Raw genomic sequence first — 16162 nt, 5'->3', positions numbered from 1 at the left:
GATTTAGTCTATTTGGTGTCAATATATTTGCCATTTGGGCATAACCCAGACACCAAGTGGTGAAACATGAATTTTGAAATGATGATATAAATGTAGATTTTTAGGTGAGGCTGGAATATATCCTTTTTAAAAATTGGCAATGGATTCAATTATTTTAAAAACAGCAAAAGCTTAATGTAACAAGCTTGTAAGCATAGTGGACCATTATTAACCATCTGTTAAAAGGCAGTAGAAAGAAAAACTAAAATAAAGTTTTTCTTAATGTTCGCAGATAAACGTTTACTTTAATTCATTAGCTGTCCCTGTTACTTCATGATGAATACTGTCATTTTTATGCCCATGGACTATTGCGTAGGAATCAAGCCTTGTTGTTTGACTGCAGCCCTCAGAAATGAGCGAGGAGAGAGTAATATACACAGAGCTGAAATCAGCCCATTCAAGGCAACAGGACAAAAGACGTCCAATGTTTAAAAGGAGAGGTAAAGGTTTTTAGTTTGTTTTCCTGATATCTGAAAACACTACGATGTCAAGTAAAAAATAGTGAAATTGTGATAATGGTGTCTGTACATATTCGATGCTCTCTGGTGCTCAATATGTCAATGGGTGTATTTAAATGTAATAAGCAATGAGATTTGTGACCACCGTAAATAGCGCTATTCATTTTAAATTCCAGAATGAGGTTCCATTTTGTTCTAATTCCGAGGGCTTTGCTGTGCTCAATGCTTACTGTATATTTTGCTCTCTGATTTTGGACAGGATTTCCATGGCATATCGTTGCATTAACCCTGGGATTTCTATGTTTGTTCCTCCTGCTGGCAATCACAGGCTTAGGATATATGTGTGAGTATCAGGCACACACATGTCACAAGAACAATGAGCCAGACTGATAAAGGAAATGCTGTAACTACTGAAACCCTACGGAAACTTTAGAAACTATGGAGTCCTATAGAAATGGTAGTAATCATGATGCTGTTGATGATGATATTGGCGATGTGATTTTATTATTTTGCTATCACTTAACCTTTCTACCATGCAAACTAGTGTGTGTCATAGCTGTGTTGGCACAAAATTTTGTACCTTGAGGCCTACATATATTATATATATTTTCCTCCTTATATTTTGTATAGGGGGAGTTTTTCCATGTCAACAGAGAATTGGAAAAATCTTGATTTGAATTTTTTATTCCTTACCATAGTGCAACACTGTTTAAAATATCGAGGAATAAAAAGCTTATTTGTTTTTTCTATCAGTTTTTATATATTCCGCGTCAATTTTTAAAACAAATTTGTATGGAACACTTGTTTTTAATATGAGTTTCCTGATGGTTATTATTCTTTGTTTCATTCTGTGAGCAACAATTTTGAGTATCTTCTCTGGTGCAAGAAACAGGGATTTTAAAAAGTCAGCTCTTTATAAGCTCAGTTAAAAGGGGACAGTTTTTTTTTTTTTAACGTTTATTTATTTTTGAGACAGAGAGAGACAGAGCATGAACGGAGGGAGGGGCAGAGAGAGAGCGAGACACAGAATCGGAAACAGGCTCCAGGCTCTGAGCCATCAGCCCAGAGACTGACGCGGGGCTCGAACTCACGGACCGCGAGATCGTGACCTGGCTGAAGTCGGACGCTCAACCGACTGCGCCACCCAGGCGCCCCAAGGGGACAGTTTTTTTTTTTTTTTCCAACGTTTCTTTATTTTTGGGACAGAGAGAGACAGAGCATGAATGGGGGGGGGCAGAGAGAGAGGGAGACACAGAATCGGAAACAGGCTCCAGGCTCTGAGCCATCAGCCCAGAGCCCGACGCGGGGCTCGAACTCACGGACCGCGAGATCGTGACCTGGCTGAAGTCGGACGCTTAACCGACTGCGCCACCCAGGCGCCCCTGGGGACAGTTTTTTTTAAAAGAAGCAGTTTTAAAATGAAATATTATTAGTGCTGGGATACTGTCATTTTTTATGCCTCACGGACGGACTGTTGCCATCAGGTGGATGGCATATTCTATGCTGAGAAGAAAGCTTTCCTCTAGAGATAATAATTGATATGAGGTCAAGGATAGGTGGAGTTTAAACAGGACATCAGGGTAGAGAAGACTCATCCAGGCAGAAAACAACATGAACCACAGAACATATTGATGTCCCAGGGAATTACAGCTTCCGGACAAATAAAAGAAGTAGCTAGAAATGGGTTTGACCGGACACCCATTTCTAGTTACTTCTTTCATTTGTCCAGAAGCTGTATAATATTAATATCATGTTAAGATATATTAGATTTCTTCTCAAAACAAAAGAAACTTGGAAGATTTTCTGTGAGGGAACAACATGACTCATGTCCCAGGAGCAGATTGGGATTTGGGAAAGGTCAATCTGAATTGACTGGAAAGTGCATGGAAGGACAAAATAGGAGGATGTTTCAGGATTAAGGGTTATTTAGAATGACTGAATTAGTGCTATGAAAGAAGTAAAGAAGGATTAGGGACCATACATGAGAAATGATTAAAATGTAGAATTGCTAAGATGTACATTTTATTGAGTGTGTGAGGCAAACAAGTGAATCAGTGATACCATTTGACATGAAGTTTATACATCTTGGCAAATATATTCCATTAAGTGTTATAGAAAAACACAAGAACAGAAGGCTGTGATTTGGGATGTGTATGCTTGTGTGTGTGTGTGTGTGTGCGTATGTGTGTGACTGTGTGGGTGTGTGCGTGCGAATAATGGTGAAGAGTGAGGTGCTTGTGACATATCAGTGGAGATGACCAGAAATAATGAGATTGGTCTGTGTCTGTTAGAGTGAGCTTTGGTGGAAGACACAGATCATCAGCATGTACAGGGTAGAATTAAAAGTCTGGAGATCAAGAGAGACGCCTAGATTCGAGACATGAATTGTGGATTCACCGATTAATGTACAAGTCTGGGAAAAGATAGCAGAGGAAAGCAGAAGCTATACCACGCTCTACCTTGTGAAACCAGGGAGAGTAGACTATGCTAGAAGAACAAGGGTGAGGCGGGGGATCTCAGGGTAGATCAACATTTAGAAGTAGGTAGAAGATGAGTAAACAGTGTCAAGCAATGATGCTTAGTTAAACAAGTAGGAGGGGATCCAAAACATTATGGTATCATGGAGAGAAGGCAAAGGTAGTCAAGAGTTCCAACTAGTACTGGAGGATCAGGTATTCTAATGGCTAGAGATATGCTTATTAAATTTGGCAAGAGAGAGGCCGAAAGGATATTTTCTAGAGTAGCTCCAGTGGGATAGTGGGTATGGTCAAAGCCTGACTGTAATGGCTAAAACTCATTCAAACATTAGGAAGCAGCGAGGGTGAATACAGTGAATACAGATCAGTGAATTCAGAGATCAGTGAATACAGAAAAGTATTTATTTTAATTGTGGCTAAGCGAAACATGTACCAAGCCTTGAAAGTATGTGGATCTCTATGATCTCGAGCGTTGTTAAAGGCAGTATAACCGGATACAAACACTTACTCAGTTTGGTATTGTCTTCTACAGCTCAACATGATTCAGTAATTCTCTCCCTAAGTGTATATCCAACAGATATACTTGCACATACACAGAAATGAACTTCTACAGAACAGTTTGTAGCAGTGCCATTCACAACGTCGAACATGTCACAACTACTCAAATGATCATTAATGGGAGAGTAAATGAGGTCTCTGCAATTGATTTGCCAATGGAATGTATGTGACAGTGAAGACAACGACAATGGTAACCAACAATATGGATGAATTTTAGCAAGAGCATATGAAATGGAAAAAAAAGCAAGAGCACAAAAGTTTGTGCATGTCACGATACACTTTTATAAGATGAAACAGTGCAAAACAAATACAATAAATAGTAATATTTCAGGAAATACACAAAGACGCAATAACACTATATATAAAATGTACGGAGAGAGTAATTGAAATGTGCATTACTTACAGCGTGTGAGAGAAGTAGGGAGATGAGATGAAATGGCTATCAAAGTAAATAAATGAAATGCTTAAGGTCCTGGCTACAATGTGGGGTAGCTAACAACTTGCTAACTAAGGAAGAAAAACCAGTTCTGAGAGCAATGTGGTAAGTGTCTCATGAATGCAGGAATGTGAACAATCTTATGTTCGCACCCAATCTGAGAGTAAAGAAAAGAACTCTGTTACAAAAAATATGAAAAAGAAAGGACAGGAACTTTGTGGGAAAGCTGACTTGAGATGATCATATGCAAGAGAAGGGAACCATGAGAAGGAAACTGTGGAGGGTTCAAGAGAGAAAATGACAGTAGGAGATGAAGACCACCAAAGATTTCATGGGGGATGAAATCCAGAGCAGGGGTGAGAGTTTCACACTTGTTCGATGCAAAGCACATTTTTTTTCTGGGGTAGAGTGAGAGATACCTGTGTATCTATAGGAGGAGGTGCAGGAAGGTGAGGAGAAGGTATCCTTGCTGTGACTGTTTCCATGCGAAGGAGCAGATGAGGCCATGTGCTCAGAGAGAGGGAGAGTCAAGGAGGTGCACCAGATAATTTAGCCAAAGTACAAATACTTGAAATAGCTGTTGAATTGGGAAAAGAGTGTGATTCAAGAACTATACTGTGTTATATCGAGAGGTGAAATGGTGAAGAAAATCTAAGCGTTGGTCAGCATTACTTTGTATGTGTACAATTTTGTGATTTTTTTGTCATTTGACTTTTAGAACCTTGAGGGGAGATGAGATGGTGAATGACAAGTGTGCTCCAAAATTGGCTATTTTATGTATTAAAAAAATATTTTTTAAAATATTTTTCGAGGAGTCTCCCCACCCAATTTGGGCCTGACCTCACGACCCTGAGATCAAGAGTGGCTTGCTCAATGCAGTGTTAGCCAAGAGCCCCAGTGAAGCTGGCTATTTTCAGATGTGCATAAAGACTATGCTGCAAGCTTCTTGGAGGTCCTGCCAAAATTAGTTCTGTACTAGGGGTCCTTAGATGGACAAAAAGGGAAGGACAAGGGAATTGATTGGTGCCAAGAAATGGTAGTATTTAGGTACAGGAGATCCTAATGTGGGGGGGGGGCGGGGTTAAATGGTTTTTATTTATGGTTGAGAGAAAGAGATAGAGAGAGTACAGGAGAGGTGGGGTGTGGACACAGGGATAGGGGGACAGAGGATCCGAAGTGGCCTCTGTGCTGACAACAGTGAGCCAGACACGGGGCCGAAGTCATGAACTGTGAGATCATGACTTGGGCCCAGGTCAGATGCTTAACCACCTGAGCCTTCCAAGGGGCCCCTTAAGGTGTCTTTTCAATTCAGATCCAGTATATGAAGACTGGAATGGATGACTGAGTTGAACAGGGGTTATATTTATTGCCATGGATACATCAGGAGACTGTGCAATTGATGTTGGAGTTTTACAATTGGACGTTGCATTTGGTTCAGTGATGGGTGGTAGAGAGCTGGAAATGACGATTCCTAGCTGCCTAACAAATCCTTAAGGGATCTTTCTTTTCATGTTTGTACACTTAAAGAGCCATATACTGCGTGATTTTACACTTTTTTATTTGTGAGTTTGGAGAAGATACTGCCAATTTGCTCAGAGATTTTTCACTTACTTTTTGCAAATTAGAAGTCGCCATGTGTGCTCTTCCTCTATGTATATTCAGTGAATTAATTATAAGCTTGTACTAGAGGAGAGTCAAATCCCTGGTGTTTAGCTTCCTGTGCAAATACTACATGCTAAATAAAATACTGGCTACTTCATTTCACCAACTTTGTAATCATTATATGAAGAGTAAGTGGCATTGAAACTAAAAGTATATTTCATTTCCTGTTTACATTTCTGTTTTATAAAAATTGATTCCTCTCTCACGTACTTCCAAAATAATGTATAGCAAGTTATCATTTTATTTAAAAATCTGTTTTATGTTCTGACACTTCGACATATTGTAACCTGGCATTTTCTCTGATCGTACTTTCATTTAGTCAGCGCCACTCACTGTGCCATTTAGATTTAGAGTAAGTGATTATAATAAAATGATCTATTGCAAGCATTCAAGACCTTAATTTTATAAAATGAATTGAAGTTTTTCACAGGTGTTCTGGAGAAATCAGGCAAGATATGAAAGCACCAGAAGACAAGAATGCTTCCTTAGCAGAAGTTGAAGATCACTTAATTTTACTACCCACTACAGGTATGTACTGAAGGATTATACTGATAGTTTACAGTTGTTTTCTGGATGGAATTATCTCATTCTGTTCCATTTTAATATATTATTTTAAAACTTTACATTGTATTTTGTCAAGTCCTTTAATTTTGCTCACTTTTTAAAATGAAATCCATTTTCTTTCTTCTAGCTAATCGAACTCTTGACTTTCACAAAGTCATGTTGATTTGATTGAATAATTTCTGCTTATGGATGAATTTTCTCCAGTCTCGATTACTTGGAATTAATACCATCCTCTTATATTCATTGAGGTGGATTTCTCCCGAAGGGAGAACTGGTTCCGATTGGAGCAGTGTATCTGTACTTGGGAAGTCAAGATTTCTCATTGTCATCTTTACAATGGTCTGACGTCTGTCAGTCTCTGGCTCCACAATTTGAACCCAAAGCTATTCTCAACATGAGACTTTTGGGATACAGGAGAACCACCTATTTTTTAGTCATTCAGTCTGATGTAAGCAAGATATATATATATATACACACACACATAAAGCAAGCATACGTCTCTAAGTGGTCTTGTGGTTGAGGATCATGTGGCTTTTGTTTTCAAGATAAAGACCATGACGCATTACTTTTTCAAAAAAATTATTAAATCCCACCTGGTTAACATATTGTCTGGTAATTCATTCAGGGGAAGAATTTAGGAAATCGTCACTTATATACAACACCTAGTGCTCATCCCAACAAGTGCCCTCCTTAATGCCCATCACCCATTTGGCCCTCCTCTCACCCAACAGCCCTCCAGCAACCCTCAGTTTGTTCTCTGTATTGAAGAGTCTCTTTTGGTTTGCCTCTTATGGTTTGCCTCCCTTTATGTTTTTAGCTTATTTTTCCTTATCTTCCCCTATGTTTGTCTATTGTGTTTCTTAAATTCCACATATGAGTGAAATCTTATATTTCTCTTTCTATGACTGGCTGATTTGCTTAGCATGATACACTCTACTTGCACCCACATTGTTGCAAATGCAAGAGTTCATTCCTTTTGATGGCTGAGTGATATTCCATTGTAGAATATATCGTCTTTACCCATTCATCGGTGATGGCCATTTGGGCTCTTTCCATGATTTAGCTATTATTGATACTGGTGCAAAACATTGGGGTGCAAGTGACACTTCAAATTAGCATTTGTGTGTCCTTTGGCCAAATGCCTAGTAGTGCCATTATTGTTTCTAATTATAGGGTAGCTCTATGTTTCATTTTTTGAGAAACAGCCATGCTGTTTTCCAGAGTGACTGCACCAGCTTGCATTCCCACCAGCAGTGCAAAAACATTCCCCTTTTTCCACATCCTTGCCAACATCTGTTTTTGCCCAAATTGTTCATTTTAGCCATTCTGGCAGGTGTGAGGTGGTATCTCACTGTGGTTTTGATTTATTTCCCTGATGATGAGTGATGTGGAGCATGTTTTCATGTGTCTGTAGGCCATCTGGATGTCTCCTTTGGAAAAGTGTCTGTTCATGTCTTTTGTCCCTTTCTTCACTGGATTATTTGCCTTCTGAGTGTTGAGTTCCATAAGTTCTTTATACATTTTGGGTACTAATCCTTTATCTGATATGTCATTTGCAAATATTTTCTTCCATTCTGTCAGTTACCTTTTAGTTTTGCTGATTGTTTCCTTCGCAGTGGAGAAGTTTTTATCTTGATGAGGTCCCAATAGTTCGTTTTTGCTTTTGTTTCTCTTGCCCCTGAAGACATGTCTTCATGTAAGTAAGAAGTTCCTGTGGGTGAGGTCAAAGAGATTGTTGCCTGTTTTCTACTGTAGGATTTTGATGGTTTTGACATTTAGATCTGTCATCCATTTTGAGTTGTTTTTGTGTATGGTGTAAGAATGTGGTCCAGGTTCAATCTTCTACATGCTGCTGTCCAGTTTTCCCAACACCATTTGCTGAAGAGACTGTCTTTTTTCCATTGGATATTGTTTCCTGCTTGGCCAAAGATTAGCTGGCCGTACATTTGTGGGCCCATTTCTGGGTTCTCCGTTCTGTTCTGTTGATCTATGTGTCTGCTTTTGTGCCAGTACCATACTGTTTTGATGAAAACAGCTTTGTAAAACAGCTTGATCCAGGATTGTGATGTGTCCAGCTTTGGTTTTCTTTTTTAACATTCCTTTGGCTATTCAGTGTCTTTTGTGGTTCTGTACAAATTTTGGGTTTGTTCTAGCTCTGTGAAGAATGCTGGTGTTATTTTGATAGAAATTGCATCGAATGTGTAGATTGCTTTGGGTAGTGTCAGCATTTTAACAATGTTTGTTTTCCAATCCATGAGCATGGAATGAAGACGATGACACATTTCAAGGAAAATGGTACTGCCGTGGAAAAAGCTGTTACCACTTTTCAAAAGAGGAGAAAACTTGGGAGAGGAGCATGGTGTCATGCCAAGATCTGCAGGCTAGCCTCCTGAAGATTGAGACTAAAGAGGAGCAAGTATGTCTACTTTCCTAAACCTGAGTAAATGCTTTGAGTATGCAAAGCATGTCTGGAGTTCAGATAATTGTTTTGACTTTCCTCCAATATTATATGGCATGTTGTTTTGAAGCACTTTGTTAACTGGTGCAGATTTCTCTGTGGAAGAGACATAGGTGTAACAGTGACCAAGAAGAACCATTGATTTAAATCAAGAAAAACAGCCATTCTGGGCATGCCATGGAATGATTTTCAGTCTTTGGTATTGTATATATTGCATCTTGACACTTAGTATGCTTCAAACGGCTCAGCATTATCTTCTCAAGGCTAATACAGGGCAAAAGAACAACTGCTTCAAGGGTATTAGCCTTCTAAAGAGATACTTTCTCATTGTACTGAGTTCTGTTGTTCCTTCCTCAGTATACTGGAGGGATTCAACTTCAAAGGAAAGATGAGTCTCTCCCTTCATGGCCATGGGAAAAGAGGTTGAAAAATGAAGAGGTTGAATGTAACTAGAATGATTCTTTTTTTTTAAAGTATTTTTTTTAACATTTATTCACTTTTTAAGAGACAGAGAGACAGAGTGCGAGTGGGATATGGGTAGAGAGAGAGGAAGACAGAATCTTAAGCAGGCTCCAGACTCTTACCTGTCAGCACAGAGCCCGACGCGGGGCTCGAACTCACATACCGTGTGATCATGACTTGAGCCAAAATCAGACACTCAACTGATGGAATCACCCAGGGACCCTGGAATGATTCTTTGGAAATGATTTTTTTCCTTTTGCTTATAATCCAGAATGACAGAGAAAGCCTCTCTTTTCTAGAAGAGAAAATCTAGATCACATTTGCCATTACTTTTAATATTTGGCAATATAAAGTCAGTAGAATGGATTCTGTGGGGTTCCTTCTAATGATTCCATAAATATTCCATGTAGGCACTGAGTTCTAGTTACACGATCCAGGTCTAGCTGTGATATTTCTATTAGTGTCTTGTGAAGGATGAGTTAAAAGCCCTATGTTTTCAAAAAAGAAAACAAAATAAAACCCAAACCAGGCCAATACTCCGGGGCATGTGGTTGGCCCAGTTGGTGGGCCATGTGCCTCTTGATCTGTGAGTTCAATCCCATGTTGCATGTAGCACTTACCTAAAAACACACAAACAAACAAGCAAACAGCCCTGTGTTTCTTGTTCATAAAATTCTTATTAAAATAATGATATGAATATGAATGATTCACTCATAAGTATGAGAAACAAATGAAGTACACATTAGCACATTGGTTCAAACAAATTTTAAAAATTCAGGACCTAATAATCCAGGACCTAAAAATCCAGGACCTAATAAGTACCCTGATTAATTTCAACCTCAGCTGTTATCAATGAACTTCCAAATGGTTGGAGTTTCTTCTTTCACAAATTAAGTTTATTTTTAATCCTTATTTCCCTTGTAATTTCCAATTCACTTTTCTTCAGTTTCAGTCCTGCCATTGAAGTTCTGGACTTCAGAGTTTCAATGAAACTTCTCATACTTGTTATCCCTGTTTTTCCAGGAACTATCTAGAGCCTTTGAAATTTCCTGAGACTTTTGCCATTGTTTAGAGCAAAATCTGAGTTTCATAGTCTAGCACCTCATTTGATGAGACCTTGGCTGTCAGTATCTGAACTGGGCTGCTGATACACTCTCCGAACTTCAGATCGACTTTGCTACAGAACAGCATTACTTTTACACAGATGGTTTAGGATTTGCCATGTTTTGCTGCTTTACCAAGCCCAGGAGTGTAATGACAGGAGGGGCTTAAGTCCATTGATACTGCAAACTGAAATTGGGTTTGATACCTATGCATACCCCTAGCATCTAGCAAAATTATGTGAGTGAAAGAATCAAGGGACATTGAACATCAGTGTTTATTCAGAGACTTGGAAATGATAACATCTATTTTGGTCACAATTCTATAATTCCCATTCATTTTCCTTAGGCACTAACTATACACTCCTCAAATTTTTCTGATACAATGTAATTACTGTGAAGAAATATTGATGCATGTGTGTGTTTTTGGGTGCCTTTGTGTGAGAGAGAGAGAGAGAGAGAGGCTGAGAGAGATTCAATTACATTGCTTCTAGCAAAGGACATTAATTTGTTACTTTCCATTCAATATGCCAAGTGGAATAATGATTACAAAGAACTTACAGAATTTTTATGGTAGAGATATTTTAGACACTGCATGCATTATTCAGTGCCCACACTGTTAACACAGACTGTATGATATCCACTGCATGCAGAAAGAAAATTCTCACGGAAGTTTTATTTCCTGAGGTGTGTAGAGCAAATTAATGGGATACAGTGTTTGACCGCTTGTAGCTATAGTCTCTTCATTTTCACTGCTGTATAATATTCCCCAGTGTGGCTAAGAATCTCTAGAAGATGGAAGTTTGGGTTGTTTCCACCTTTTGTGGTTAGGAACAGTCCTTCATGAATCATTCTTAGACGTGTCTCAATGCAAAACTCTCTTGTGTGTCCTCACTTCTCTTGATAACAAATCATCCTAGGAGTGAAATCATTGGGAACAAGGTTTCTAAAGGTCCATTTTCATGTGATAATGTAAATTACATTTCAAAATGATATTAGCAACATTTTTAAAGATGGATTTTATATCTACCAATCCCACAAAATTGGTGCTGTTATTTTTAATTTCTGACAATTCATAGTAGTAAAATATATCCTGGTGGCTTTGATTTGAATTTTTCTGATCTCTAGTGAGCTTGACATCTCTCTCTCTCTATTTCTTGGCTATACTCCCCATATTTGAAATATGTTCTCATTTGTTGTCCATTTTTTCTGTTTGTATAATTTTTTTCCTTGTTTATTTCTAGAAATACGTATTTGTTCTGTAAATTATTGCATAAATCTCCAGACATGAGGCTTGTCTTGTCACATGCTTTAAGGCATCTTAGGATGAGGAAAAGTTCCTGATTTAGTGAAATCATATTTATCTCTCTACTTTATCATATGGGGACATTTCTTTTTTTCTAAGTCCATCCTGCCCCTTTGCTGATATCTTGGATCCAGTCACAGAGACTTGAGTGATTCCTTCACTGAAGCATTTCCATTCCTGTGTCTTCTCTACCCCATGCAGAAATGAGCCTGCCACTTCCATTTATCATAAAAGTGTTTGCAGATAAAAGTGCCCAGTATTTTATTTATGAGTCCTCTGTGGTAAGATGTTTTCACTGACGTTATGAATAATACTAATGATTCCAATTTTGTCACAGGTCCTTACTCAATCAAAAATAAAATACAATCATTGGATTGGATTAATTAGGGTTCAAGAAGGCAGATATCCCTGGCAATGGCTGGATGGCTCACCCCTATCTCAGAAGCTGTAAGTTTTCATTTCATGGTCTTGCTCCCTTTTCTGATCAATAACGGATTGGTAGATTATTGGTGAAGAAGCGGAACAGATCCTTGGGGACTTAGGGAATATCGTTCATTCCATTTGATCTCGCTTCTTAGATCGGCAACCGAGTGCAAATCTGAGACCTCAAGAGACCCAAAGAGCATGATTTATTCCATGTTCTTTAATGGAAGGTCCTTCCAAACCCAGTGAAATGACATTTTGCTTTTGTGTCTTGTATGTTATGATACAAGCACGTCCACAGATATGGTTGCAGGAAATTTTAAAAAGATAATGAGGAGAGAAAAGTGGCTACAGCCAGCCTCCTCTGTGCGTGAAATTTGTACCTGTTTGCTTGGTATCATTCGAGAACAACAACAACAAAAGAGCTTTTTCCAAAGGAGTGATTTAGTAATCTTGCAGCTCTAATATGGTGTTTAATAGCATACATGTTATTGTCCAGCTCAAGTCCACAAGAATTTCTGGTAGCCCTGTTTCATTAATAAATCACATGGGTTTGTCAGTTGATGTCTACGAAATGAGTTTAGAAAATGAAGAAAAGTGATCCGTTGTAACTAAATCTAGCTAACATGGGGGACAGTATGAGAAACATGAGCTACTTAACAGACTGTTTATTGATGGCCCACAATGTGCCTGGCACCCTTCTAGCCACTGATGCTATAGTGGTGAATGAAACAAGCTACAGTCTTCTGCCGTTGTGGATAGTACATTCCAATGCAGGCTTGATGGAGCTCTTGGTGATGAGTGACGACAATCTCAACATGCCAAGTGAATTACATGGCACATTAGGGGGTGATACATGTTATGGAGTGATGTGAAATCTCTTCCTTTTTGCTACAGTGCGAAGTGTCTTTTGTGTATGAAGGTAAGAGGGAGAGATTTCACTGCTTTCAGTGGAGTGGTCAGGACAGACTCCTTGAGAAATGACGTTCGCACAGCATCTTGAATGAGTTTGGCATGAGGATTAGCTGATACAAATGCAACCCAGCAGTAACAACAGCTGTGGTCAAGACTCAGAGGTAGGAGTGTCCTTAGCATTCCTGAGGAAACAGCAAGAGGGCCTGGGATGCTGGAGCAAGGGGAACGAGGTGGGAGAGAAGTAGGTCAGAGAGGGAATGACGGTGAGAGCATGTGGGGATCAGAAAAATGTAATACCTTGGATTGGTTCATGAGGGTCACGAGAAGCTATTAGAGGGTTTTAAGCGGAGGAGGGACAAAAGCTGGCTCCTGCTTTGGAGACGCTCTCTGGACAGTCTGTTGAGCTGAGATGGCCATGTGGCCAGATTCTACATTTGTTCCACAGATGTGTGCGAGACGGACAAGTCAGGGATGGTGTCAAGGTTTTGGTCCAAGTGTGGTAAGAATGACGTTCCCATTAACGTTAATAGGGCATATTTGGAATTCAGTTTTAGATACAATGCTAGTAAAACTGTTAAGCATTTAGGTATGTGAGGGGGTGTCGCATGGGCTTTGTGATAGATGATCATGCCGATCAGGTGAGAGGTCTGTGCCTGGGATGCAAATGTTGTGTGCAGCAGTGAATAGACAGTGTGACAAGTGTGAGGCTGGGTTGATTCTAGGGGTTTAAGGGCTGAGCCCTCGGACACCCTCATGTTTAAGGTCATGTTAAGATAAGGGGACACGAGGATAACCAGAAAACATCACCGAGAAAAGTGCTTCAAGAGACAGAAGGAAACCCATGAAGGGGCAGCGAGGGCAATGGAACCCCCTACAAAGAAGTTCTACTGAAACAACAGCTGAATGTAAAAAGTTGGGGACACCTCCATTTTATTTCTTGAAATGGTTACTTCCCATCAGATTCCTGAGGATTTGGGTGAAAATTAAAACTAAGAAACTTTTTTTTTCTGGACAGTGTAGCCCAGCTTCACAATTAAAATCCAGGTACCTCATTCTCATTGCCCAATTTCACCGAAGTCTAATGCTTCGTTTGGTGTGGAGGACATTAGGCTCAGTGGAGAAAAAGTGCACTCTATTTTAAGTGCAAATCAGCACCTTTTTTGCTCAAAGTGAGGCTAGCAGTGGAGATGCTTGCTCTGGGCACATCAATCTGAATTATAGACACTTAGAAATATGTTTATATGTAATTGCAGTGTATCACTTCATACACATTCTTTATTTGATCACTTCCCAGACGTGTCAGGAGTCTTAGGAGCATATTTCAAGTCTATATGTATAACTCCCTAGACCTCCCAGTCTATACTACCCTTTGTACTACTTCACTAGTTCCATTGGTCCATTGGCAACATTTCATTAGGTGTAGATACAATTACGCTTCCTGATCTTAATGCTATATGTCTCTGTCAACATTTGTATAGCCATTGAAATAACTGCACATATATTTTCAACTTGTGATAAATTTTGCCTGAAAATGTCTTTCTAAATGAATTTATTTTCTGGTGCAGGAATTTCCTACAGAGTCTATCTGATGTGAAATGTGGACACCTGAGACCATCATCTATTTATAGTGCTGATTGTAGTAAAAGCTTCCGTTACATTTGTGAAAAGGAGTTCTCTGGCCCTGATAATTAAAGAAGCGCTGTGATCAAATGTTCACTATTTTCATTCTTTAACAGCTGTAAGGAAAAACACAGGGTATTCGCTCAAATTAGTCAACTATGCATGACGTATGAAGGATTATGATCTTTCACACATCCCTCAGCATGGATAAAAGAGTAAGTTTTAGAAATAGTAAAATCATCCATCCAAAAATGAAGCTTCTTTTTTTTTTTGAAATTTCAAGAACCCATCCATCAGAGAATGTGAAAACAGTTTGAGTGTAAGACTTTACGTTTAAAATATAACTAAATGGTCTTGATTTAAATAGGTAGTGAATACATTTGCAATGTTCACAGTGTAAGAGGTCCTTAACGATGAACACATCCTCTCAACCCATTTTGTACTCTATTCACCTAGTTACCACCTCACAGGCACACATGTAACTGGTTTATATAGTATTCCAGAGGTATTCTAATAAAATACAACTATACACAGGCTATCTGCTAAACAAAATGTTATGTGGCTACAAACGACAGTAACGATCCTTTATGTTTCTGTTGAAAATGTACCACGCATGTGTTCCATATCAGTACATAGGTAGCTGCATTACTTTGTATAAATTTCTGCAAATGTCACACTGATAAATGTATTATTTCCAATGGATGTTTAGGTTTGTCCCAGAATTTTAGAATTGTGTGAATGAAAGCACTTAATACTGTATTATTTGCCATAGAGTGTATACATAGGGTAATTGTCTAGCAGTGTCATTTCTGTGTCAAAATGTGTACATATGAAATTTGCATAGACGTTGAATATTACAATAGATGCTCTACATCTCTATCTGCAGTCAGCAGCATTCAAGAATTCCTGCTTCCTCTCTTGGTTCCCACTGCAACGTGTTATCAGTCTGTGATTTTGCCAATAAAATCTTCACCAATTAAAAAAAATTTTTATTTGATTCACTTCAATTTACGATGTCCTGTTATTTGTGTCTTTGAGCATCTGTTTATGGTATTTCTTTTCATTTAAAGTGTCTGTCCGTGTCTCTGTGGATTAATATCACAAACTTAAGTTTGAGAAAAAAAAAACCCAGACACAAAATCGCTCCTCCTATAACGTTCCAGTTATTTATAAGGTTCTACACCAGGTAAGTCTAACCTATGGTTTTAGAAATGAGTACAAAATTTCCTGCCACATGGAATCTTCCTAAAACGAATAGTAATGGGAAATGAGTAGTCTTTACCATGGTGCAATGTTATGTTTGGAAAGAAACCATGTCCAAGGTGCATCTCAGGTGCTGATAATATGGGGTGTAACAATCTTGGTGCTGGTTACAGAGTGTTGTAGTGATCCCTTGGGCTGCCATGACAACTACCACAACTTGGGTGTCTTTGAACAACATACATTCATTTTTTCATTGTTGTGGAAGCAAGAAGTTTAAAAGTGTGGTGGCAAGGTCAAGCTCCGTTTGAAAAACTTTAGTTTACTCCATTGGAATAAATTCTTCCTCGCCTCAGATTTAGTCATGACGAAAATTTAAAAAATGTTTTTGCTGTTGTTTGTTTTAAAGGATAAATTTGGCATAGTTTGAACTGGATGAAAGCAAATCATCAAGAGATCAAAATATGTGGAGGCAGTTCGTTCA

General features: G+C 38.8%; 1 protein-coding gene across 1 annotated transcript; it reads left to right on the top strand.

The window, feature by feature from the left end:
• The first annotated feature begins 363 nt into the window (after positions 1-363).
• On the top strand, positions 364-14928 carry LOC115518222 (C-type lectin domain family 1 member A-like). The gene is made up of 6 exons (XM_032593721.1): positions 364-479; positions 757-840; positions 6051-6158; positions 8453-8610; positions 11858-11967; positions 14424-14928. Exons 1-6 carry the CDS (start codon positions 392-394, stop codon positions 14548-14550), a joined length of 675 nt encoding a protein of 224 aa, XP_032449612.1. The 5' UTR covers positions 364-391; the 3' UTR covers positions 14551-14928.
• Positions 14929-16162: the final 1234 nt, after the last annotated feature.

Source organism: Lynx canadensis, chromosome B4 (genome assembly GCF_007474595.2).
Source record: "Lynx canadensis isolate LIC74 chromosome B4, mLynCan4.pri.v2, whole genome shotgun sequence".
Taxonomy (NCBI): domain Eukaryota; kingdom Metazoa; phylum Chordata; class Mammalia; order Carnivora; family Felidae; genus Lynx; species Lynx canadensis.
The sequence above is the reverse complement of the archived record's forward strand: the minus strand, read 5'-3'. Positions and strand labels throughout refer to the sequence as shown.

Excerpts from the sequence above, each read along its gene's own strand:
- LOC115518222 (XM_032593721.1), top strand. The coding sequence starts at position 392 with ATGAGCGAGGAGAGAGTAATATACACAGAGCTGAAATCAGCCCATTCA. Across the intron at positions 6,159-8,452 it reads AATTTTACTACCCACTACAG|CATGGAATGAAGACGATGAC; the intron begins GTATGTACTGAA and ends CCAATCCATGAG. Across the intron at positions 11,968-14,423 it reads TCACCCCTATCTCAGAAGCT|GAATTTCCTACAGAGTCTAT; the intron begins GTAAGTTTTCAT and ends TTTCTGGTGCAG.